Genomic DNA, 25,274 nt, shown 5'->3' on the forward strand with positions numbered 1-25,274 from the left:
ATATCTAAAAATTATTTATATCATAATTTAATTCTTATTAACATAATATTTTATATTTTAAATAAAAGCTAAATATAAAAATTATTTATATCATAATTTAATTCTTATTAACATAATATTTTATATTTTAAATAAAAGTTAAATATAAGTCTTGATACTTATTTGATAGTTATCGGTACTTATAAAATATAAAATTGATTTAAAAGGTTTACAACATTTTGAAAGTTTATAATGTTAGGCCTTTAGAAACATGATTTTATGTTTTATAACATCTGAAAATATTTTAGGTATTATCAAATTAAAATTTACAAATTTGATTAATGAAATTTAAGAATTATTTTAATATATCAAAACTAAATTAATTCTATCGTTAGATATTCATTGAAAAATTCAATAGAGTAGTTAAATTCAAAATTTTTATTCGATTAAATTTAAATTTAAATATAATTTAATTCATGTTGACGATAAAAATAAAAATTTAAATTCAAAAATTATTCCAACTCAAAATAACTAAGTAAAGTAATCCAACATTACTTGAACTAAGGAAAATCCAATTTTAAAATCTCAACCAACAAATTTCAATAAAAAATCAATAACAACTCAAAAATATAAAATTCAGAATCACTAATCTTAAATTAGTCTAATCCAAAATTAAGGGTGGGTTTAAAAATTGAAATTTTAAATGCTAAAAAATTAAGCATTGAATCGATAAGTGTTGAATTCATATTATAAAATTGTTTGGTAAATTAGTAAATATAAGTATGGAGTATAATTATATTGATTGATAAAAGTAAATATTGATCTTTAAAATTTTATTTATTTCTTAGTTTTAATCTTATAAATTTAATATCTTATATTAATTTGGATAGTGTTGGATAAAAACAAATATGGTAATTTGAATATTTCTTTTTTAAATGATATTTTAATAAAATAAAACAAATGTAATGTTTTATACATTAAATGATAAATAACTACTTATCTATTAATTTTATTCAATATTTGTTATTGAAAATTTTATATTATATAAAAATTAAAATAATTATCAAACACAACTAAAAATTTTGAGTAATTTATGAAACACACCCTAACTTCAATGTATTTAATATAAAGATAAGAATAATGTCAACGGAATAGATGGAGTACTTGGGGTTTAAACGATAAAAATTGGATATTCAAATTTCAATGGAAAAAAAAAAGGAGTAAAAGTGCTACAATTTATTTGAAGATATTAAAATTGGGTAACTAAAGGCAAGAGTTTAGATGAATTTGAAAAGCAAGCCTCCATGAGCCGCAAAGAAAGGAGCAAACACCAATGACTCAACCGCCATGAGCTTAATGATCAGGATGTTGAGCGATGGACCAGATGTGTCCTTGAGGGGATCCCCTATTGTGTCTCCTATCACTGCAGCCTTGTGGCAATCTGAACCCTTTGGACCAAGTGACTTTGCATGCTCACTACCCCCTGCCTCTATATATTTCTTGGCATTATCCCATGCTCCTCCTGTGTTGGATGCTGAGATGGCTACCTGCACACCCGACACAAGTGAGCCAGCTAGAACACCAGCTAGTGTTTCGACTCCTAAGAAGGTTCCGACAATGAGTGGAGTAAGCATAACAAGTGCACCAGGTGGATCATTTCCCTGAGTGAGGCATCAGTTGAAATCTTTACACAGTTTGCATACTCTGGTTTTGCCGTGCCTTCCATTAGTCCAGGAATTGAATTGAATTGCCGACGAACCTCTTCGACCATTTTGAGAGCCGCACTTCCAACGCTCTTCATTGTCATGGCTGAAAACCAGTAGGGTAGCATGGCTCCAACTATTAAGCCAATGAAAACCTTTGGTGTCAATACGTCAACTGACTTGATGCCTGCTCGGCTAACATAGGCACCGAATAGAGCAAGAGATACGAGTGCAGCTGAGCCGATCGCAAACCCCTGAAATTTAATAATAGAAACATGCAAAAATACTCAAGGACCAAAAACCAATTTGAAGAATAAAGATCATGGAATCAACATAAGCCGCTCACCTTGCCAATAGCTGCGGTGGTGTTTCCTGCGGCATCTAAAGCATCGGTCCTTTCACGTATCTTGTGGCTCATTCCAGCCATTTCAGCAATACCACCGGCATTGTCACTAATGGGACCATAAGCATCTATCGCAAGACCGGTGGATATAGTAGTAAGCATCCCTATAGCGGCCACAGCAATTCCATACATTGCAGCCAGGCTAAAGCTCACATAAATAGAAATCGAAATGGCAAATATGGGAATGATGACATATTTGTATCCCAGGGCCAACCCGAATATCACATTCGTTGCAGCGCCTATCCTGCAAGAATCTGCCACATCCTGCACTGGACTACAAGTATTTGAAGAGGCAGTAAGCATCAAAGATGGGCATATCAAAGGCATTGATGAGTAACATATTGGGCCAGTTTTTCATTGCTTTTGAAAAGTGCTGTGAAAAAGTGCTTTTAAGAAGTGCTTTTGAAAAATTTGAGTGTTTGGTATTGCTGTCAAAAAGTGCCTTTGAAGAATAAAATGTTCATTTTAGACATGATATTATAAAGTAACAAATATGTCTTTAAATAATGTTCAAATTAGTTAATATTATGATATTTTAGCAAAAATATAAAAAATAATTTATTATAACTTATTGTTAATATTTTAATATATAATATTAATTTTAAATATTTCTAAGTAATTAATATTAATTATTTATTAAATTTAATTAGAATATATAAATTATTTTAAATATTTAAATATAATAATTAAATATTTGTAATTAGATATTGACACAATTGTATTATTATAAAAATTATTTTTATTTTTAATTAATGCTTTTAACACATTTGTATTATTTTATTTTAAAATGTATTTGAATATATAACTCATATTAGATATTAACATAACATAGAAAATATAAACCTAACAAATTAAAATATTACATATATTTAGATTAAAGTTTTAAAAGGGATAATATTTATATACCAAATATAAATACTAAAAATTTTACAATAGTATTTACAATTTAAAGTGAATTCATTAAACTAGAAGCTATAGCATCTCTTGTTAATTCCATTTCAAAACCACTCGAATTGTTTGATTCACCGTCATTAACCTTAGATTATATTCTAGATCCAAATCAAACAAAGGAATGCAGTTTAATTAAGACATCAACAATTGAAATGCATTGATCTATGATTAGAGTTATTTGCTACGGACAAAACTTCAATGCTACAGAATTTATCTAATATTTAGCCAAGACTTTTAAGTACAATATCAGCAGGGAGACCTTGATGGTTTGAAATACTTGTGGCCAATATTCTTTTAAGAAGTTATACAAGTATAATTACAAATAATATTGTATAAAACACAACTTAACTGAAACTGAAATATATCCTACTTGCGTCCAATACATATCTAAATATGAGTAAAGAGATATGATTCTCTAAAAACCCACCAAATACATAAGCCTCACTTTCACAGAACATATTTTGTTTAAATCTAAACTTTAGGATAATAACAATAGTTCAATTTTTGGTGCAAATCTCAGTAAATTCAACAAAAGAAACTAAAAAAGGTAAAACACTTGCAATTTGGCATGAGAATCACACAAAGCTGATTGCCGCAAATCAATGAGGCGAATTGAGCCCTTTGAACTACTATATGCTACCATATTACAGTGGGTAGGGTGAAACTCTGCTGATGTTATAACCTCTGCAATGATAGACATTACAATAACCATTACTTTTGCAAATATATTGAACAGCAGTGAACTTGCATATGCTTTAAGAAGTGAAAGCAATAGACTAAAGTACCAAAATAGAATAGGCTTACCAGTTAGATCCTCCATGTTTGCAGGCTTTACATCGACAATATTGAAACTTTGATTGCTAATTTCCAAGTTCCAAAGATTTATACTGGAGGACACTACTTCAACTCTGATAACCTCCTTGAAAAAGTGCTTTCTTCTCAAAGCATTGGTCAAAAGGCTCCTGAAAGATGAAACAAAAGGAGGTCCACACAGAATAAGACATTAACTACGGCCTCGCAAAAACTACAAACTTCTGTGAATTAGCATACCTACAATTTTTGGAAATAGCTGCTTTAGCTCGTTCCATAGAGAGACCAAGCAAAGATGCTAAGTTTGCAACATCATTAGGCCCTCTAACTTCACATACAGAAGGTGCAGCACTAGAAAGTATGACATTTTTTCCTCGAGTCCAATCCAGCAGCAACTGGAAAGTATGCTACAGATAATTAGTTCAAATTGACAGCATCCACTACTATCTAGAACAACCAAAATTGCATCTTATAAAGCAACTAAAAAATCATAACTGAATCTCTCAATTTTTGCTACTCACCAATTGTTCATATCCTAGTTCATCACCATTTCATCAGCTATAAATTTATATTTTAATGCGCTAAAACACAAGAATTATTAGTGTCGAAACCCGTTTTTATTTTGCAAAACGGGGATCGACTTTGAAAATGAAAATAGGAGTCGCCACCGATCTTTTATTGAAAGTGTGATCGAATCACCTTGAAAACGATTTTAGGTCTACGAATTTTGAGAAAATAGGTTCGGGAGTCGGTTACGTACGACGAAGGGTTAGCACCCTCGTAACGCCCAAAATTGGTACCGAATTGATTGTTTAATGCCTTAGTGTCGAGAATTTGGAAAGATTTTAAAATACGATCCTTGGAAAAGAAAATTCGAATAAAATAAATTGGATGATGAGACCCACTTATTTCAAAAAAATAAATTGACACACTCAGTAAGTTAGAATGCAACATTTTAAATCCTCGAAATTAAATTTATCTTTTGACTTTTAAAATCTATGCATTTGAGAAGGATATCCGATTATTTGGGTCAAATGAAAAAAATTAAAACCCAGTAAGTTAGGGTTCGATTTCACAAAATTCCTAAATATCGAATATTGCCTTTATTTTCATTTGTTAGAAATCCTTGTCTCGAGAAAACAACATGTCATATCCAATGCGTTAGGACACAACGTATTGAATTCTCGAGAATGAGCTTTTTATTTGTGATTTCTACGTTTAAATTGAAAAAAAGGAAATTCGGTTATTTAAATTCAACAAGGAGAATTGAAGCCCAGTAAGTTAGGGCACAATCCTCTCGAGAATCTTAGATACCGAGTATTTGAAAACTTATGGATAAATTGGTTTCGATATTTAAAACCCTTTAAACGAAATAAAATGTGAATGAACGATAAATTAAACAACGAGGTGATAATTCGCAAGCTAAAACGCATACTAATGAACGCCAATCAATAAGTACAAGTGAGCAATACAAAACACATGAATACCATGATTTCATATCACATATTATACAAATATTAATGACAATATTAAAAATTGAATTGAAAGTTAATATAATGATATAAAAACAATACCATACATATAGAAATAACAATAAATTATCGTAAGTTAATGAGAAGATATAAAATAATATTATATGAGAGTTTTATTTATATGAAGAACAACAAATAAAAAACACAACAAAATATAAAGGAGAATTTTATAAATAAAATGAAATACGTTAAAAATATGACAAATAAAAGTAATAATAATACAGTATAACTTTTAAGTAATAATACATAATAATTTTAGAATAATAATACACAATAATTTCAAAAATATGAATACATAATACATGATGAAAAATAATAATGCATAATAGTTTAAAATAATAATATGTAGTAAACTTAAAATATAGTACATAACAATATTATACGTTAAATCTTATGTATAATAACTTTAAAGTAATATGAAGTATAAATATTAAAAATAATATTAGATCTAAAATTACCTATATTTAAATAATAATGGGATAACGAATATTTAAAAAAGAAAATATAAGACAACTTAATAAGGGTCGAATTTTAACTTAAAGCAGAATTAAAGGTAACAAATGGAAATAAATCAAAATGCGGGGGCTGAAACGAGATACGCGGATAACAAGGGGACCCAAAAGGGAAATATTCCCGTCCCTGAAAACGCGGCACTTCGTTGTGGATCAAATCGAAACAAAAATGAAATAAAAGATTAAAATTGAAAAGGAAATAAAATAAAAAAGTATCGAATTGAAATACTGTTACAAGGTGGAGGGGTCATGGTTGCAAATAACCCTCCCCTTACCAAAAAGCGCGGATCTAGCCGTGGTTGGATCGGGTCATCGGGCATGGTCGCTAAACGGCGTCATTTGGGCGCTAAGAACCCTAGCTCAAAACGGCGTCGTATTATGTCATTATTTAAACTAAAATTTCCTAAAAAAAAATCATTTGCAGCTTATAGTTTTAAAAAAAGATTGCTGCTCCTCTGCTAGGGTTTCGGCCCTAGCCTTTGACACCTCTCCGCCGCCTCGATTCCACCGTGAATGGTGGTCGGAGCCTCACCTCATAGGGCTTTTTGGCTCCTTTTTGCGCATACTCGGAGGCATCACGAGGTAAGGTTCCTCCTTTTTTTCTTTTATTATTCGCGTATGTATACAAAAAAAGAACGAATCGAAAATGGAAAAAAATGGAAAAGCAAGACGAACGTTCCGATTTACCTCAAACTTTTTTTTTGTTTTGTATTTCAATGTCCCTCCCTGTTTACAATGCATATTTGGCTTTTATATAGACAGAAAAATGAAAAAATAATTACGAAAGAAATACGTTTCACTCCCTTTTTGTTTGCTGCTATTTTCTATCCGTATTTTCTCTTTTATGCTGTGTTTTCTGTCATTGTTTGTCGCTATGTGTTTGCTACGAGTTGTTGCAGGTGTACTGAGCAGTGGACGTGGAGGTGTGGTACGTGGCGGTGGTGCACGTGCGAGGTATAGCTCGGAAGGGATCTCGTGTTCGATTGCGGCACGATAGCTGCTAAGGGCTAGGGTTTCGGCTCTGTTTTTTTTAATGTAATGGGCCTAGGGTTAGTGATTTAGGTTAGTGGGCTAGGTGCATTGGGCCGTTTGGGTTTAATTTTTAATGGGCTGCAAATTTGGGTTACTGTAATTGGACTGTTATGGACTGTTATAATTTTTGTTTGGTTTATATTTTTTTATTACGGGCCGGGCAAATTGGGCCTATTACAATTAGAACACAGCAAAAAAAGAAAGAAAGAAAGAAACAACTGTTCAAAAACAATGCAACAAGCTCTGGATTCCTCACCTTAGCATTGGATATGATTTGCCTCCTTTGATGAACATCCACAATAAGATCATAATATGTTATTTCAAAATATATCCCACGCTGCGAGACCCCAAGATGAAATTATCCATTAAAACAAATCAAATTTTCAATTTTGAATGAGTATAGAAATCAAGTCAATAACAAACCTTAATATATAGCTGGTTTAACCATAGGCAATTTCAATCGAAACGGCAACTTGTCTCAGAAATCAATTGAAATTATATCCACCTAAATCACAAAAAAAAAGAAGTTAAAACCTATATCTTTAAAATTTTCTCCATTGAAATTTGAATCAATTAATGACCTCGGCTTTTTCGCAAGCGTTATCAAATGCATTTTGGTTCAACGGCCTAACGGCAACAATGCTGTACGTCTTCAATATCGGGTTTCCCGAATTTAAACCTTGTGACTGCGATGCGGTATCAATGCAGAAGGTGAGGCGCATGTATTGGCGAAAAGGAAAGGAGCGAGGGACCCCGAGGAGGTCTCGGTGGAAGTTTACGGAAGAGGAGAGAAAGGGGGCGACATTGAGGAGAGAGGAAAGACCAAGAAGAGGAATCGAGCATCGGTCGCGATCAAACATGACACCCCTGATCGTACGGTTGTAGGCGATACCCGTGTAGCCCAGCTCCATCGCTTTGATCACAATTTTAATGCGGGTGGATTTGGCAACGGTGGAATTCGCCTTGCTGAGCGGCTTGGAATCCGTGTATGGAATGTTAAGGTCGAAAACCCCCATAGGTTCTCAGACAGAGATTAAACAGAAGAGGAACTAATTAAACAGAAGAAGAAGTAAAGAAACTCTCACCTGCGGAAGAGGAACAAAGAATAGGAAATAGCTTTGAAAGCCGAAAATGGGGAAAAAATTGGGTATAAAGCTCCAATTTCACCAGCAGAGGAAAAAGAACGTTTGGGGAACCAGCAGAGGGGAAAAAACGTTTGGGGGAGAAGACAGGTTAATTTGGTCAATTATCATCCAAAAGCAGTTCAAGTTGAAGAAAAGGAGAAATTTTTAGCTTCTTCATCTGGAGAGAAACCCTTTTCTGATGGTGAAATTTTTACCTAAAAGGAGGCTATTCTTCATTCCGTTTAAGAGAAAAGGACTTTTTATTGAAAAAGTCCTTCTCAACCGTGGAGAAGAACGGGGCCTTAATGTCCTTACCTGTAAGCATTGTTAGTAGGGGTGTTCATTCGGTTAACCGACCCGAAATTACTATAACCGAATTAACCGACCTTCCAAAAATTTTAACCGTTAATCGAACCGATTTTTTTTTAAAAAAATTAACCGAACCGAAAATTTTTCGGTTAATAAGGTCGGTTAACCGAATTAACCGAAAATTATGTATTTTTTATTTTTGGTTAAAAATTACCCGAATTACCCGAATTACCCGAATTACCCGAATTAACCGAATTAACCGAATTACCGAAAAATACCCGAATTACCCGAATTTTTTTTATTTTTTATTTTTAAAATTTAAAAAAATTATAAATTATTAAAGTAAATTGGGTTTTAGACTTTAGTAAATTGGGTTGTCTTTTAGTTTTAGTTTTATTGGATTGGGTAATTGGGTAAACTTTAGTTTTAGTTTTATTGGGTTGAGTAATTGGGTTGGGTAATTGAGTTTGGGCTGGGTTGGATAATTTTATTTATTAATTTTTTCAGTTAACCGAAAATTTTCGGTTAACCGACCGGTTTCGAACCGAATTAACCGTTAACCGAAAAATCATAAAAAAATTAACCGACCCCGGACCGAAAAAATTCGGTTAACCGACCGATTAACCGAATTTTTTCGGTTTTACCTGAATTATGCACACCCCTTATTGCTAGTGTAATATTCTGTTTAATGTATCCGATCACAAGTCCAGCCCACAAGCCAATAGAAACACAGAAGAAAAGGTGCCTGCATGGTACATAAATTGTTAAAAGCTGACCGGAACCTTCAAATGAAGAGAAAACAGTTTACAGTTTGCTTACTAATTCTTCACTTCCTTCATAGCTCCGAAATCGAAGAGAGTGAACTCTGATGGCCATGCAAAGAAGCTGACCATGGCAATCCCAGCAGTCATCAGGATGGTGGAGATAAGGAGTTGCCGTTTCAAGGATGGTTCGATTTCTCTTACATTCTTAATCTCAAACATATCAGTTGCAAAGAGTGTAGTTATCAAGCAAAGCACGATTCCCATTGAGCTAATGATCAAGGGGTAAGACATTGCTGTAAAGTCGTGATTGATACCAAAGGATGATATGGATGCAACAAAAAGAGCTGCACATGATGATTCAGCATAAGATCCGAATAAATCGGAACCCATGCCGGCGATATGTCCTACATTATCGCCCACATTATCAGCAATAGCCTGAATAAAAATTGTTCATCGTTTAGAATATAAGTGGCATAAGACTCAGAACTAATTATTGGAAGCTAAACAACAAACAGAACTTATTCCAGGCTAATAGGTTTAGGAACTGTGGGAACTCACAGCTGGATTTCGTGGATCATCTTCAGGATATTTCTCTCGACTTTACCGACAAGATCAGCACCGACATCGGCTGCTTTTGTATATATTCCTCCCCCAACTCTTCCAAAGAGAGCCATAGAAGAACCACCAAGACCATAACTAGTAATAGATTCATAAAGTCCCTCCCAGTCATCACCATAGTACAGTTTAAACAAATAAATGGATACATAGAGAACCAAAAGCCCATTGGCTGCAAGCAGGAAACCCATGACTGCTCCCAAGCGAAAAGCAATTATGAATGCCTTTCCAACATCCTTCCTTGCCTCTAGAGTTGTTCTAGCATTGGCATAAGTTGCAATCTTCATCCCTAGAAAACCTGAGAGAACAGAAGTAAGAGCCCCAAGCAAGAAAGCAATCGTGCTAAACACGGCATTCGCCAGGGCCGGTTTGCAAGTATTTCCCTGGTTATATATGCATGGTTCACTTTTGGTGGTGAACCCCTTAACTGAACCAAGGAAGAGGAAGATGATGACACCGAATACACCCATGAAGATACCGAGGTACTTGTACTCGGTAAAGAGAAAAAAGGTTGCACCTGGGAACATTGACATTTTTAGTAGAACATAATGGATGATATGAATCGAACTTTATGTTAAAAACACCGTAAATACTGATAAAAGGAGCAATTGAAAGAAAAGAGGTTACCAAGAGAAATGGCATGTTGAATCTCAGCACACTTGATAGAAACCTCAATGTTGTCAATACCCTCCTCTTCTTCATCAGCTTCAATCAGCTTTACTTTATACCCATTGCTTGAATCATGTGATGAGACCTTCACCCTGGAGAACAAAAGCCACTGAAGCAAAGCAAAATCAATGCCCACCAAGGCAGCTACAGGTATCAAAACCTGGGTAAGAGCCTCACTCGATGCACCTATTTCCACAAACTACCACTTATCTCACTTTGTTTCTTGGCTTGTCCTAGCAAAATATAGCACAAACTGGTATCTGGTTTTCGAAGCACAGTTTTGGAAAAGCTACAATCTTCAGAAGTAGGCAATCCAAAGTGGACCACTGAAAATATGCAAAGGGGTTGTTTTGAACGCCAGATAGGACAAAACTTGTGTGTTTACGGGTTGTTTTGATTAACAGTTTCGAGTTTTGTCTATGTTAGCACATTTCATGTTGCAAAGTTGTTTTTTTGTATTTTCAGGCTATAGTTAACATTTTCTTTGATGGTTATTTGAAAGACAAGCATTAATGGTTTATTATATTTTCTTTTTCTTGACTTTGATGAACAAAGACTTGGCAATCGGTTTTTGATAGATTCAACCAGATAAAACAAAGCAATATATTCAGACCAGGATGTGAATGTCAAATACGATTAAGTTTATTTTTTTAAAGTTTTGATCCATGGAAACTTAATTCCTTATAACCATGATAAAAATATTTTTTTTAAAAATGAAAAATCAGAATAAAACAGATATCTACCTTGTGAATAATTAAAACAGATTGCTTGATTCCATTTAAAATTGTTAATATTGAACATGTAGGTAACTCCAGTTGATATGCTTCAAACACCAACTAGGCAATGTGCCAAATTGCCAATGTCATTGCATTTTGAGTCGTTATCACTTATTACTATATGATTTTAATCTGAGAAAAGCCAGTAAGCTAGTGGATTCAAAGCATGTTGATATCAATTAATTGTAGAGATTTGGATATTGATGTGCCAAAAATTTCAATCTCAAGAGGGTTGAAAAAGAAAATGTGTTTTGTGTGCAAACTTTTACTTTGCTCAACCGTGAAGTTCCATTGGTGGCAAAGCTTAGCAGTCAATATCTGCTTTGGAAACTGCATTCCTCCATCTAAATGTTGCTATAAAATTGGATGGTGAGATCACATGGAGTAGACTTTCCTTTCCTTGGCCTTGAAGCTTCACATTGCTTGAGCTTATCAGCTTTGAACTGTCATTCATTTGGAATTTCAACTGCAATTCTCCATCTTAAAAAGAATTAAATATTCTATCTACATGGAAAGATGATTAAAAGATTCAATTTACTTAAGAGAATGTCCATTTACTGCTCAACTTTGAAGAAATCATGTTAAGTCCTTCAAATCTATTTACCAACCAAATTTTAAATAAAAAATATATAATTATCACAATCAACAATTTTGAGGCCTTGAGAACTTTAATATTTCAAGTTGGAGTTTTACTCTGTAAACCATATGTAGGGGTGAAGTCAAATAAATTTTTTGGGTAGGGTCGAATTAAGTTGTATATTTTATGAGAGTTAAAATGTAATTTCATAATTTTAATAATTTATATTTTTATAATTTTAAAAATACTAAATCAAAATTTTATCAATTTTAAGATATCAAGATGTAATTTTTAAATTAAAATTCTATGAAATTTAAAGGGTAAAAATGATGTCAAAACCATTTCTATTTTGGAAAAAAATAAAAATTAGTTGTTGATGAAAATTGGAGTCGCCACCAATTTTTTATTGAAGTGTGATGGGATCACCTAAAAAATTGCTTTGGTCTACGAGTTTTAGAAAAATGGATCCGGGAGTCAGTTACGTACGAGGAAGGATTAGCACCCTCGTAACGCCCAAAATTGGTACCTAGTTAATTAATTAGTGTCTTAATGTCGAAAATTTAAAAATATGATCCTTAATAAAAACTTAAAAAAACGTTACTTATTAAGACTCTTATCATTTCGGAGAAAGAAAATGTCACACTCAATGTGTTACGGCACGACATTCTAATTCCTCAAAAATGAATTAGTCCAAAATACTCGTGTAATAAAATTTAAAAGAATATTCATTTGTTTAAGATTTATAAAGAAATCGCGACCCAATACATTAGGGCACAATTTCTCAAAATCCTAAACTTGTAATATTTCCTTTGTTATTATTTTTTTTAAAAAAATCTTTGTCTCGAGAAATCAATACGTCACATTCAATACGTTAGGATACAACATATTAAATTCCCGACAACAAGCTTTTCATTTTATTTTTTGATTAATGAGCAATTCTCGATTGTTAGGTTTAACGAAGAAAATTGGAACCCAATACGTTAGGACTCAATTTCCTTGAAAATCCTCAATACGAATATTATCTCAATTTTGAAATTTTTAAAATCGAGTAAAAAAATGATGTAATGCTACATTAAGTGTAAAATACAATAATAAATACAACAATGGCATAGAAATAAACGAAATTAATGTACATAAAAAACAACGACATGTAAAGTATCAAATGAACAAAATATAAATGAAAACATAAATCAATAAGCAAATGAAGGAAATAAACAAAAAAATATAAAGAGAAAAAAGGTACAAAATATATACATGAAATTATAAAGAATAAAAGACATACACATGGGTTTACATATAAAATTTTGGACTATAGAATTTATAACAAAATATATATAATGCATTTATGAAAATAAAGAAAATATATAAATATACATATATATATTATAACATATGTGTTGAAAATATAAGTTTGTATTTAAGCAAATAAAAAACATAGACATGTGCGTATATATATAAAAATATTCATTAGAAAAATATATAAATACATACATGTACATATATACAAAAGTAAAAAAATTGAAACTAAATATAAAAGTATATATATGTATATAAAAGTTAGGAAGAAAATAAAAAACAAAACATATGTATAAAATATATATAAGCATATGTATACTATATATAAAACAATATATATTACATAAAAACGATGCATGCATGAATATAAAAATAAAAATAATAAAAAATGATAATAATAATAATAATAATAATAATAATAATGATGATGATGATGATGATGATGATGATGATGATACAAGATTAATGATGCCACATAATAGTATTAATAATATTAAAATAATTAATTTAATAATAAAAAACTAAAATAACAAATAGAGGATTAAATAACATCAACAATCAAAGACCAATGAATTTAAAACAAAGAGTATAAAAAAAATATAAGGCCAAATAAAATGTAAACAAATTTGAAAATAATGAATTTGAAAATGAATAATAAGGGAAAAAGAGATTTGAAATCAACAATATACAAATCAATAAATAAATTATACACAAATCAACAAAATAAGAACGCAAGAGAGAGAGAAATTTGAGTAAATACTCTTAAGAATTATTATTACTCCCCCCTTTCGTCCTTTACAATGAAGGGAGAGGCATCTATTATAGTTGAGCCTCCCCAAATCCAACGGTATAGATTAATTACATCAACGACTAAGATTAAAAGGTATCTACAAATTAAATCTCTAAGATTACAAAATCATATCTTCTAAGATTGCATATCATATCTAAGATTATATATCATATCTAAGATTGCATATCCTTGAATATTATGTTTCCATATGCATCAAGCTTGTAGATAGACCTTCAACCTTTTCAAGTAATGGGCCATCCCGATCGGGCCAAATGATATAATTTTGGATTTTGTTTTATTATTTTAGGGGTATTATTTTTTATGAGCCTGGGCTAAATTGGCCTATTACAAATGAAATTTTACATTTTTATGGAGTCAGGCCCCTGCCATTGCCTTCGCCTTGATCATATGTGAGTTTATATATATATATATATATATATATATAATCTCTTAACTTCAAAACACACTTTGAATCACTCGATTTCAAGTTCGGTAGCTCAAGTTATGACCGTTTTAGTGAATATTGTGTAAGTAGAATTTCTGGATGTAATTATTACGAAAATTATGAATTATAGATTTTTAATTCGAGTTTAAATCATATTGAGTTTGTTTTTATGCTTAATTTTTATTATATATGAGCTCAATATTGTATTTATCAGGTTTTATTATTTTATTCTTTATTTATCTTGAATTTTGGATATTGTTTAAGTATTTTAAGTTGTTTAGGAGTTTTATGTTTCTTAGTCAAAAAGAAGATTAGTTTAAACTACTTCTTATTTATATTAATTAGAGTTTCAGTATACTTCAATGTTCATTAATGACACAATTATTTTTATCAATAAAGTTTTCAACTCTAAGAGTTACTTTCTTTGTACAAGATTTCGTAACACCCTAAAATTGATATATAATAAAAGTAGTAACAAATTGAATAATGTATAATTGATTTTTCGGTAAAATGAGAAAATAATATAAAGATGATAAAAAGAAGATTGAGGAGTATTTAAAAAATTAATTAAAAAGTAGGTTTTAGTATATTGATTTAAAGTAAGGACTAAATCATAAATATGGGAAATTTTTTTGGCTCAAGTGTAAAAATGAGAAAGTTGAAGGATCAAAATTGAAAATAGCCCAATTTACTATGATATGGAATTGACATGCAGGGACCAAATTGAATAAGTGAAGAATTGTGAAGGACTAAATTGCAATTTTGCCGAATTAAGTGATGATTCAATAATGAAATTTTGAAAAATCATAAAGGGCAAAATGGTCAATTAGTAAGAGGAAGAATTCTAGAATGTAATGATGATGTTGATGATATTTTTGTGATATTTTTAATTAATTAATTAGTTAAATATTGTTTTATTAATTTTACTTAGATATTTATTATTACTTTATTTAGAAAATGATAGTATAAAAAGAAAGGAAGGATGGAGAAAATTAATCATCCTTCCAACGTGAGTAAGAGGGTGAGAAAGGAAGTTTTCTTTTCTTTACAATTTAGTAATTTACCATGAAAATCCATTTTTTAATCCAAATTTTTTGAAAATTTCCTTAGACGTTAAAGAGAAAAGATGAAGCAAAGATTATAGAGAATATGTTCATCAAATTAGAAGTAAGAAAATAGTAGATGAAAGTGGAGAAAATGAGAAGAAAAATGAAGGAAAGTGGTGAAGATGAGAAATGAATGGAAAGGAAGAAATTCTTGACAAAGGAGGTAAGTTTCATACTAACCCTACTTGTATTTCAAAAGGTTGAGTTAAATATGTTGTGAATGAGATGTATGAAACATGTATTTAATCTAAATACTATAAATAGAAAGTATTTTATGAAGAATACAAACATAAAACACTAAATTGGTAAGAGAGAATGAGATTTATATTGTGAAAATACTAAGATTGAGAAATAAATATGTAATCTAAACATAAAAATAAGTAATTAAATTGTATAGTAATCAAAATTATGGTAATTATGTGTGATTGAATGAAAGATAGTGCAAAAAGACCATGAAAAAGAAAATATTTTCATTAAAACAGTTTGAATAGCAACAATGAATTAACTTTGAAAATTCACAAAAAATAATATAAATTTACTTAGAGGTGTAATTAAATATGAAATTAAAGCTTATTGAGTCTAGTTTTGTATGGAAGAAATGGTGAAAGAAAAGAATTGTATATTTTGAGATATATTAGTTTTCGTGAAATAAGGTCGAGTGGATTCAGGTTCCCCTATTCGACTTTGAAAAATCATCAAACAATTTTAAAAACTATTAAGGATTGCAATTTGTATTTTAAATTATTAATGAGTTCATCTTCAAGAGAAACAAACAAAAACATCATCTGAATCTCGTACTAAGAGATAATTAATTTTTAGTAAAGATTCAGGTTTGAGATATATTAGTTTTCGTGAAATAAGGTCGGAGTGGATTCAGGTTCCCCTATTCTAACTTTGAAAAATCATCAAACAATTTTAAAAAACTATTAAGGATTGCAATTTGTATTTTTAAATTATTAATGAGTTTATCTTCAAGAGAAACAAACAAAAACATCATCGAATCCCGTACTAAGAGATAATTAATTTTAGTAAAGAAATGTCGAAGTTATCAAGCAAACAAAATATGGAAAATTTTGAAGAATTTAATGTCTTGATTGGCTAAATTAGAAATTAGAAATTAGAAATTATAAAAATTTTGTGGTAAAAAGATATTTGAGTCTAGTTTCAAAAATATCAAGCGATTTTAATTTCAAATTTTGTGGCTCGATATATAAATACTTTAGTGACTATGACACAAGTGGACAACTTTGATATGAACACATAATTAAGTAGTGAAATTATAGTTAATAGTACATATAAGCATGTCATACTAAAAGCTAAAGATTCTAATATATATATATATATACATAAAGGATGAAGAATGAAAAGGATGTAATATCTTGTTTTTAGTGATGTCGGAAACAGTGGTTTCGAGACCACAAATCTAATGAATGAGTCTATAATTATTATTGTTTAATTCATATGAGTCAACTATAGTTTTATATTGAATTTTGATTTGATAAATTTTTACTAATTGAACAAATAGTTAAGTACAAGTGGTTTGTCCTGAAAACGAGTGATTTTGAAAAATGAGGTATCGAGACCTCGTTTCGGTAAACTGAACTCGTAAATATTTTAATAAAATATTTACGGAGTTATTAGATAGGTATATTGAAGTTTGATCCAAAAATTTTAATGTTTGGCTAGTTAATTAAAGAAAAGGGACTAAATCGTAAAAAATGTAAAACTTAGTGGCTATTGAATTTTAATGATAAAATGGCTTAATTAATATAAGTGGAAGTAATTATAAGAGAATAATACCTTCATGTATATATATAGTGGACGGTGATGTATTTTGATTAATTTTATATGTTAATTATATGTTATTAATAATTATAATAATAAGTAAAAAGAAATATAATAATAATAATAATAATAATAATAATAATAATAAAAATAATAATAATAATAATAATAATAACATTATCATCTTTCTTCTTCAACTTAACAAATCGAAACACCATGGATAAACATTCAAAAGCTTCATCAAATTCTTTACTCTTACATGGTGTGTAATTTTGATCCGCTTTTAGTAATTTTTATGTTTTTGAAATTGTTGCAACTAGGTCCAACTAACTTGTATTTTCATTTTCAAAACTATTAAAGTTTGTTAAAATTACCATCAATGGTTTTTGGATTTTCTTGATATTAAATGGAAGATTTTGAAGCTTGGAAATGTTTTAGGACTATTTTGTTAAGTGAATTTTGTTAGTTTTGCACTTAAAGACTAATATGTAAATATGTTAAACTTAGCATGAAAATATTGTAATTTTAAGTGATTGAGGCTGATTATGGATGGAATTAGAATTGTTTATGTGTAATGGGGCTTAAATGTGAATTTTTAATAGTTTCAATTTTAGGGACTAAATTGAACAAAGTATAAAAGTTTAGGAAAATTTTGTAAAATGGAAATTATAAGTCATATACATAAAAACAGATATGATAATTTATTTTAATTTAATAAATTAAATTTAACTATTATATAGATCAAGGATGGAACCATACGAAGGAAAAAGGAAAATTGTAGAATAGTCCCAACAAACAAATTTATCTTGCTAGTTGTATTAGGTAAGTTCATAGAATAGATATATGTTTATATGTTCATTTATATATTTTTATGAATTATTTAATTAAATTGTGGTTGAATTTTTAATATTGAATTGAGGACATTAACATTTACGGTTGAATGTAAGTGAGTGAGATTTACTTGAAATATGATGAATATATATAATTTATATGTTTCGGAAAGAAAATAATTGAATAACAGCATGTGTATGGGAATATTTCTTGAAGTGCCACAAAGTTATAGTGTTATGAAATCCGTTAAATGCTCGTTTGAACGTAGTAAACGATTAGGATACGATTGACATGCCAATAAAGTTAGAACGCACACTTGTACGGGATTGCACATATGTGCCTCTGTTTGCACTTTGGTGTCTTTGTATGCACTTTGGTGCCTTTGTATGCACTTTGGTGCCTCTGTTTGCACTTCGATGTCTCTGTTGGCATTGCCATGCTATGTGGTGTGTTATAGGTACCCAAGTATCCAAATTAAGTTACTATAGTTCATCGGGCCAAATGTTAAATGGAAATATATGGATTGACTTCATGAATTGCTTGGAAATGTTATGTTTATACTAATATTGAAATGTTAACTAATGAAGTTGCGTAAGTGATGGTTATATGTTCAAAAGATGTTAACGATATCAAAATGATTAGAAAGTTTATAGTTTATATGTATGAAATGCTCACTTTGTAAATGTGATAATGGTGATGAATTATATATTTAAAAGAAATGGTATATGAAAGTGAATATGAATTGACATGATCAATAGTTTAATATGATTTATATGTTGGTTCTTTCCAATTGAATCATACGGAAAAAAGTAGTATTGAATGATTGAGAGATTATATGATTCATACGTGAAATGCTCACCTTATGATTGTTAATGTATTAACAGGATATCATATTAAATTAGTTATATCTATTTACTTAGCTGCAAAATGAGGTAAGAGTTTTGTCTAAATACCTATGAACCTACTCAACTTTATAAGCTTACTCTATTTCTTCGCATGTTTTTTGTAGTTGACGTTTTGTGGAAATAGGCAGTTGGATCAACTTCAAGGCTTATACTATCAAGCTTTAGTCTCGGTAGATTGAGACTCGTTTATTCTGGTTTTATGGTATGTATATAAGTGATCTTTGGGTTGTTGGTTTGAAGTTATAAGTTGAAGTTGTATTGTACTAGAATGGTTTCCTTGTATAAGGTTGAATTTAAAGATTCTTATGGTATGCTTATATAATATGTGACGAATGCATGGGTGGTGATAGTATGCTTGATCTTGGTTCATGAAATAATTGGAAAAATGGTAAATCTTGAATGAAATGTATGGTATATGTGTTAGTTGATAGTGTGATTTATGCATCTATTGGTTTAAGTTGTTTCATTGATATGGTAAGCGTTGAACATGTAAATAGGGTTTTGATATGTATATGTTAATGACTATTTTGGTAATGCTTTGTGCCATTTGAAGTATAAAAGGTGTATATAGATGTAAATCTCAAATGGTATTATGGTAGATTGTGGTGTGAAATAGAAATGCCATGTTTTGGTATTTAAATGCAATTTGAATGGTTGTTTTGGTATAAATGTTTTAGGTAACTTGGTGGTTTTGGTCGATAATATGCTAGCAATGTGAATAATGGTGTAATGTGTTTGATTTGGTATTGCATTCATGGAATGGATGGTATAAATTGCTAATGGTTAATGCTTAAAATGGTTATTATTTTAATGTTTGAATTGTGCTGCTAATGAGGGCATATTGGTTAGGCACTTAGGCTGAAGGTTGTTTGGTATATTTTGGCATGTTTTGATGCATTTTGAATAGGTTTAAGGAATGGTTATGGTATGGTTTGGGACTTAAGGAATTGTAGGTGAAATGACTTGATTTTTGAGGCACTTTTAGGTGGCCACGGTTAGCCACATGCCCGTGTGGTTCTTTAAATTTTTTGTGTAGGTTTGTCCACATGGGCACAGGTTGCTACACAGTTTGGCAACACAACCATGTCTCTGCACCACACGGGCTGAGCCCTGTCACACGACGTGACCATGTGACACTTGTTTTCAATTTTTAGCCTATTTTCATATTTTGGTTCAATTTAATCCTTGGCATTTTTAAATCATTTTAATGCTTTTTAGGTTCAAATTAAGTCTTGCTTGAGTTTGAATAACATGTTTATTGAATGAAATTATTTATGATTGATTTAAAAGTAAATTTTTGAATTGAAACAAATATGTTTTTTTTGTTATATGTTGTAACTTTTCGTAACTCTAATCCGATAACAGAGACGGGTTACGGGTGTTACAGAGGAGGAGGGGGAAAATAGTAGATGAATTTGAAATGTTACGAAATGATTATAAGTGATGGAATGATTAATACATGTGAAAATGTTTAAACGAATCGATAAAATAGTAAGTGAATAATTGTTAATTGATGTGATTTGGAATCTTGACTAAAATTTTATGAAGAATTAAATTAATTGGCACAAATTAGAAATAAATAAGAAATATACATAAAGTGAGTAAACTACTTTAGAAAGTGCAAGTCCTCCAATGGGCTTATTTGTAAAACTTTCAAAATTGTGTTAATTTATAAACTTTGTTATCTTTGATTGAATATCATGTTTAATAAGCTCCTTTAACTCATAAATAATTTTTTTTATAAACTGAATTATTACTAAAACGAGTATAGTGGTTTTCAATAATTAAATAATAAGATAAATCAATCTAAAATTTTTGTAGTTGCTTCGGCAACAAATGTAATATCCCGGTACCTTGACCCGGTGATTGGGTCGGGTATAGGGGTTTTACAGTTTCATTCTTGTGATTTTTAGAATTAGTTTTCTTTGTGCAAGATTTATTTCTTGTGATTTTTAGAAGTAGTTTTCTTCTTGATTTTCTTCAAGGAGTCGTGAGAATTCATTCTTCATCCTTCAATTTGCCAAGAATTATTTGTTGGAGGATTGGTTAGAGCCATTAATTGAATTTGTTTGGGTTTATATTCCAAATGGTCCAATTGTACACTTATCTATCTATCCATCACATACATCAGTTTATTCAATCCATCTTCCACTTTTAAATTTCGTTTATTTATTATTTTGAATATTTATTCTTAGTCTTAAATTTCTTCTTTTAGTGTTTTCGTTTTCTTTAATTTCTAAATTTGTTTATTTCTTCTTTATAGGTCAAATTTGAATATATAAACAACTTGAATACGATCCTAATCCACTTCCTCCGTTTAATTCTCTATCATTTGGTATCAATTTTGGGCCTTTTGAGTTATTTCCTTATGCAATACAATTTGTTTTGTTGATTTTAATTAAATAGTTTCTAAAAAAAAATTAAAAAATAACTTTTTTTGGGAAGAATTTTGTGCCTAGAATTTTTAGATATGATATTTATCATATAAAGAGACTTCAGTTCAATTTTTGTGATTTTAGCACATCGAGAACACCTTGAACGAAAAATTCAAGTTGTTTTCCATTTTTCAAGTTTTCAGATGGGTAGTTTATTTTCTTTGATTCTAGCATTATGTTTTCTTTTGTTTTAGATTTTCTTATTTTATTATGTATTCTAACTCATTTTGGTTTCTGGTGTTAATAGGTATGAAAAGGGTTGCCTCTCTTTTCTCCACGCAACTTACTTCCTTTGAAGTCAAATTTTTCTTTGGCTTCTTAAAGCCTTAGGTCAACTTTGTTATAGAGTGATCCCACATATTTTTTAATATTATTTAGTTTGATTACTCTTTAAAAGTTACAAACGAGAAAATCTTCTTTTCTTTTCCTTTTAGAGTTGTTTACTTTTATTACGAATGTATAACAGTGAGGTTTAATTTTCTTTTATCAACTTTTTTTGTGTTTTTTCATTTCAACCTCTAATAATGGTACGTACACATTGTAAGGATGAGGAGCATGATCCATCCATGCTTACCATGGACCAACTTACAGCAATGTTCGACGAACTTTGAAAAGATTTCAAAGAGGTGCAAGAGCATTTGGAAAATAAGTTCGACACATTACAAGCTCAAGTCATTCATCATAAGACAAATAATAAACCTTGGGCAAGACATAGATGTCATATTTGTAAAAAACTTGCACGAACATGTTTCTAATGTCATTCAACCTTCTATTGTTCGTGGACTTGTAAAGAAAGACATTGGTACAAAACACATAGTATCTTCTATGAGCTTAAACGAATTATGGCAAAACAAAGAGAACGAGCTAGCAAGTGCATGTGGTGTACTACAAAAGATCATAAAGCCTCTGAATGTCCAACATATTCATTTAAGAAAACATCATTGCAAGACGAGGAACATAAGTATGACAGAGCATATTGAGGAGTGTCTGTCTACTACTATTGTAACACCTCAAAACCTGGCCCAAAAGTTTTGGTCGAATTCCGGAAGTCACATTGATCACCGAAGTGATCGTAGGAAAAATAAAAAAATTTAACAATTGGAAAACATTACAGTATTTAAGTTGCATAAAAACGCTCAGTTATAAAATCCTGATATTACAAAATTTGCAATCCAAAGAAAACCATTTACGAAAAGCCCAATTTAAAATTGTACCACAGTTCTTATAACTATTTACATTTCAAAACCATTTACCAAAATAACAATCGAAAAGAACACTTTTAAACATGTTTCCTTATCGAGACTGTCCGAGGCCTCCGTGTGAGTTCCTGAAAGGGGAAACACTATGGGGGTGAGCTACACGAGCTCAGTGTGAGTTTGAGACGTGACTAATAACAGAATTATAGGAAATAGTTCGATAGCGAAACATACTTACAGAGATACACGAAATCAGAAAGTAAACTCGGAACCAACGTCCTAACAGAACGTAACAATTCAAGCACACCTTGTCACACATAGACACTCAGTCAAAAATGTCAATCAGTCAAATAGGATATAGACAAATAATCTACACCCAGTCACTTAAATAGATGCATATGAATGCAATCAAGTAATAAAAGAAAACCCACCCGTCCAGCCAAAACACCTCTCCGTCTCCCGATCACACCCTAAAAGAGCTGTTTAAGCTCATCCAATCAAACACACCACATCGGACCTCAAAAGACCCATCTAATCCTACACATCATATATATGGATTGAGCCACTTAGATAATAATACACAACAAGGCTGGCGTATATGCAATACAGTGCATTGCCGTAAACCACTGTACAGACATGTTGCAGTTAAACTGCCATATCAGAATCAGTCTTCCTTCTCTTCATAACAAACCCAAAACTTACTTTATGCAAATGTATGTATGCTTACAACCTCACAGAAACAGCGAACACATCAACAGATAGTCAGATAGAAACAAATATGCAAATACCCAGCTAACTGGGTTCAAATTCAAATATCTTACACAGCAATCACAAATGACACATAAGTTAGAGCCCAGATCAGAGTCTTAACTACCCTCACTAAAGCCTAGCCAAGGGTCAGAACACACAGACACAATTTTAGATAAAAGAACATACACGAAACTAAAATTGGTGACTTAGGGCCACACGGTCCTGTGGCTAAGGCACACGCCCGTGTGAGCTAGGGACATGGCCGTCTGAATAGACTGTGTAACTCTCTGTCCAATTGTGCTAAAATATGGTTCAGGGCAGACACGATCGTGTGTCCTACAAACACCCGTGTGGGATCCCTAAATCCCCAAATTAGCCACATGACCGTGTGGCACCAAATCACCCAAACCCTAATTCCTAAACACAGACGCCCATATGCCCAAGGGACACGACCGTGTGAAAATTGACTAATTTTCCCAAATTAGCCACACGATCGTGTGACACTTAACCCTACCCGAAAACCCTAATTCTTAATTCCACGTGGTTGTGTGAACAAGCACACGCTCATGTGGCCACCCATGTGGTCTCAGAACCACCTTGAAACATCCTGCAAGCCGTGAATTTACAAACCAAATGCCCCCTAAACTCTAACAATTCAGAAACATGCCATAGAAAACCAAGTTTCATGCAACTTAGAAGCAAAACCTTCCACACATTCACCAAACCACTTAGAATATATCAAATTCCACATAATCGAAATAACAAATCTTATATGGAGTTGGAGAGTTTCAACCCACACCTGATTTGAAATCCAAAAAGTCCAGACGCCGACTCGATGACAAAAAGACTGAAGCTCTCTAAGAACCATAAAAAAACCGTTTTCCAAAAGAAGAAAAGAAAGAAAGAAAAAAAAGAAAGAGGGACAAAGGAGAGGGAGAGGAGAACGTGAGAAAAAAGAAAGCAATAAATAAAAATAATAATAAAATAATTATTTTTAAACATAAAACAAATCTACTATTTAACAAAATAAAAATATTTCTTCAAAACACACATATAAGGATTTGAACATGCAACCTAGAGATACACTAACACCAAACTAACCACAGACTTGCAGGCCCATTCTGACATCAAAATGCGCAACTAAATTCAATAGCTCATCCTACTCACTGACGCTAACCACAAAGCTAAAAACTTCTAACCCCAAAATCCAGGGTGTTACAACTCACCCTTCCTTAAAGAAACTTCGTCCCAGAAATTTCCAACTAACAGAACAGTGGTCTAACACAAGCTATACGACTACGCTCTCGTTGCACACTCTAAATTCGACCAGTACTATACCAAACTTATGACTTCAAACACATACCTAGAACACTTCACCACTGAAACAGGTACACATATTAACATCACACACACTCAATCATTAAACAATGAATAGTCGAACAAATCATCCTCAACAAAAACACACCATGTCAACGTAACCTACACCCATACCTATCTTAATGACGTTGAGGACACTCTCGGATTCGATGTTCTGTAGACCCACATCGAAAATATGCTACCGCCTTTTTCCAATAATTTCCCAGATGATGCTTCTTACAATGCTCACAAAACGAAGCGCTCGCACCACTACCAACACCCTCCGTAAAACCTTTATTATCACTCAAATGTGTTCTCACACGCTTCACAGACCGAGGCTCCAACCTCGGAGGACTACGATCTCTTTTCCTCCTACAATCAACACACCTACTTTGCACTAACTCTTCAAGCCTCTCTAACCTAGCCTTAAACACTTATTCTATCACTTCTCTCACTACCTGAGTCAATGCCTCAACACTGACCTCCAGGTTATCGCTACCCAAAGTTGGTGGAGTCGCATTGGCTTCCGATTCCTGAATAGTTACACGTCCCGTAAAAGTTAACGACTCCTCGAGAGTCTCGCCAGACTGATCCTCGCTATCTCCCTTACCTTCAGAATCCAT

The 25,274-nt window shown here is 31.4% G+C and overlaps 1 protein-coding gene and 1 pseudogene across 1 annotated transcript; both read right to left on the reverse strand.

Moving 5' to 3' along the window:
- Window positions 1-1,256: 1,256 nt before the first annotated feature.
- On the reverse strand, window positions 1,257-25,274 carry LOC105781548 (pyrophosphate-energized vacuolar membrane proton pump-like; annotated as a pseudogene).
- On the reverse strand, window positions 3,480-8,649 carry LOC105781549 (protein GAMETOPHYTE DEFECTIVE 1). The gene is given in 6 exon segments (XM_052626291.1): window positions 3,480-3,720; window positions 3,841-3,998; window positions 4,087-4,241; window positions 7,179-7,262; window positions 7,353-7,427; window positions 7,504-8,649. Coding segments are annotated over 6 exon segments (1,053 nt in total). The 5' UTR covers window positions 7,939-8,649; the 3' UTR covers window positions 3,480-3,574.

The sequence above is a fragment of the Gossypium raimondii genome, chromosome 13 (assembly GCF_025698545.1).
Source record: "Gossypium raimondii isolate GPD5lz chromosome 13, ASM2569854v1, whole genome shotgun sequence".
Classification (NCBI taxonomy): Eukaryota; Viridiplantae; Streptophyta; class Magnoliopsida; order Malvales; family Malvaceae; genus Gossypium; species Gossypium raimondii.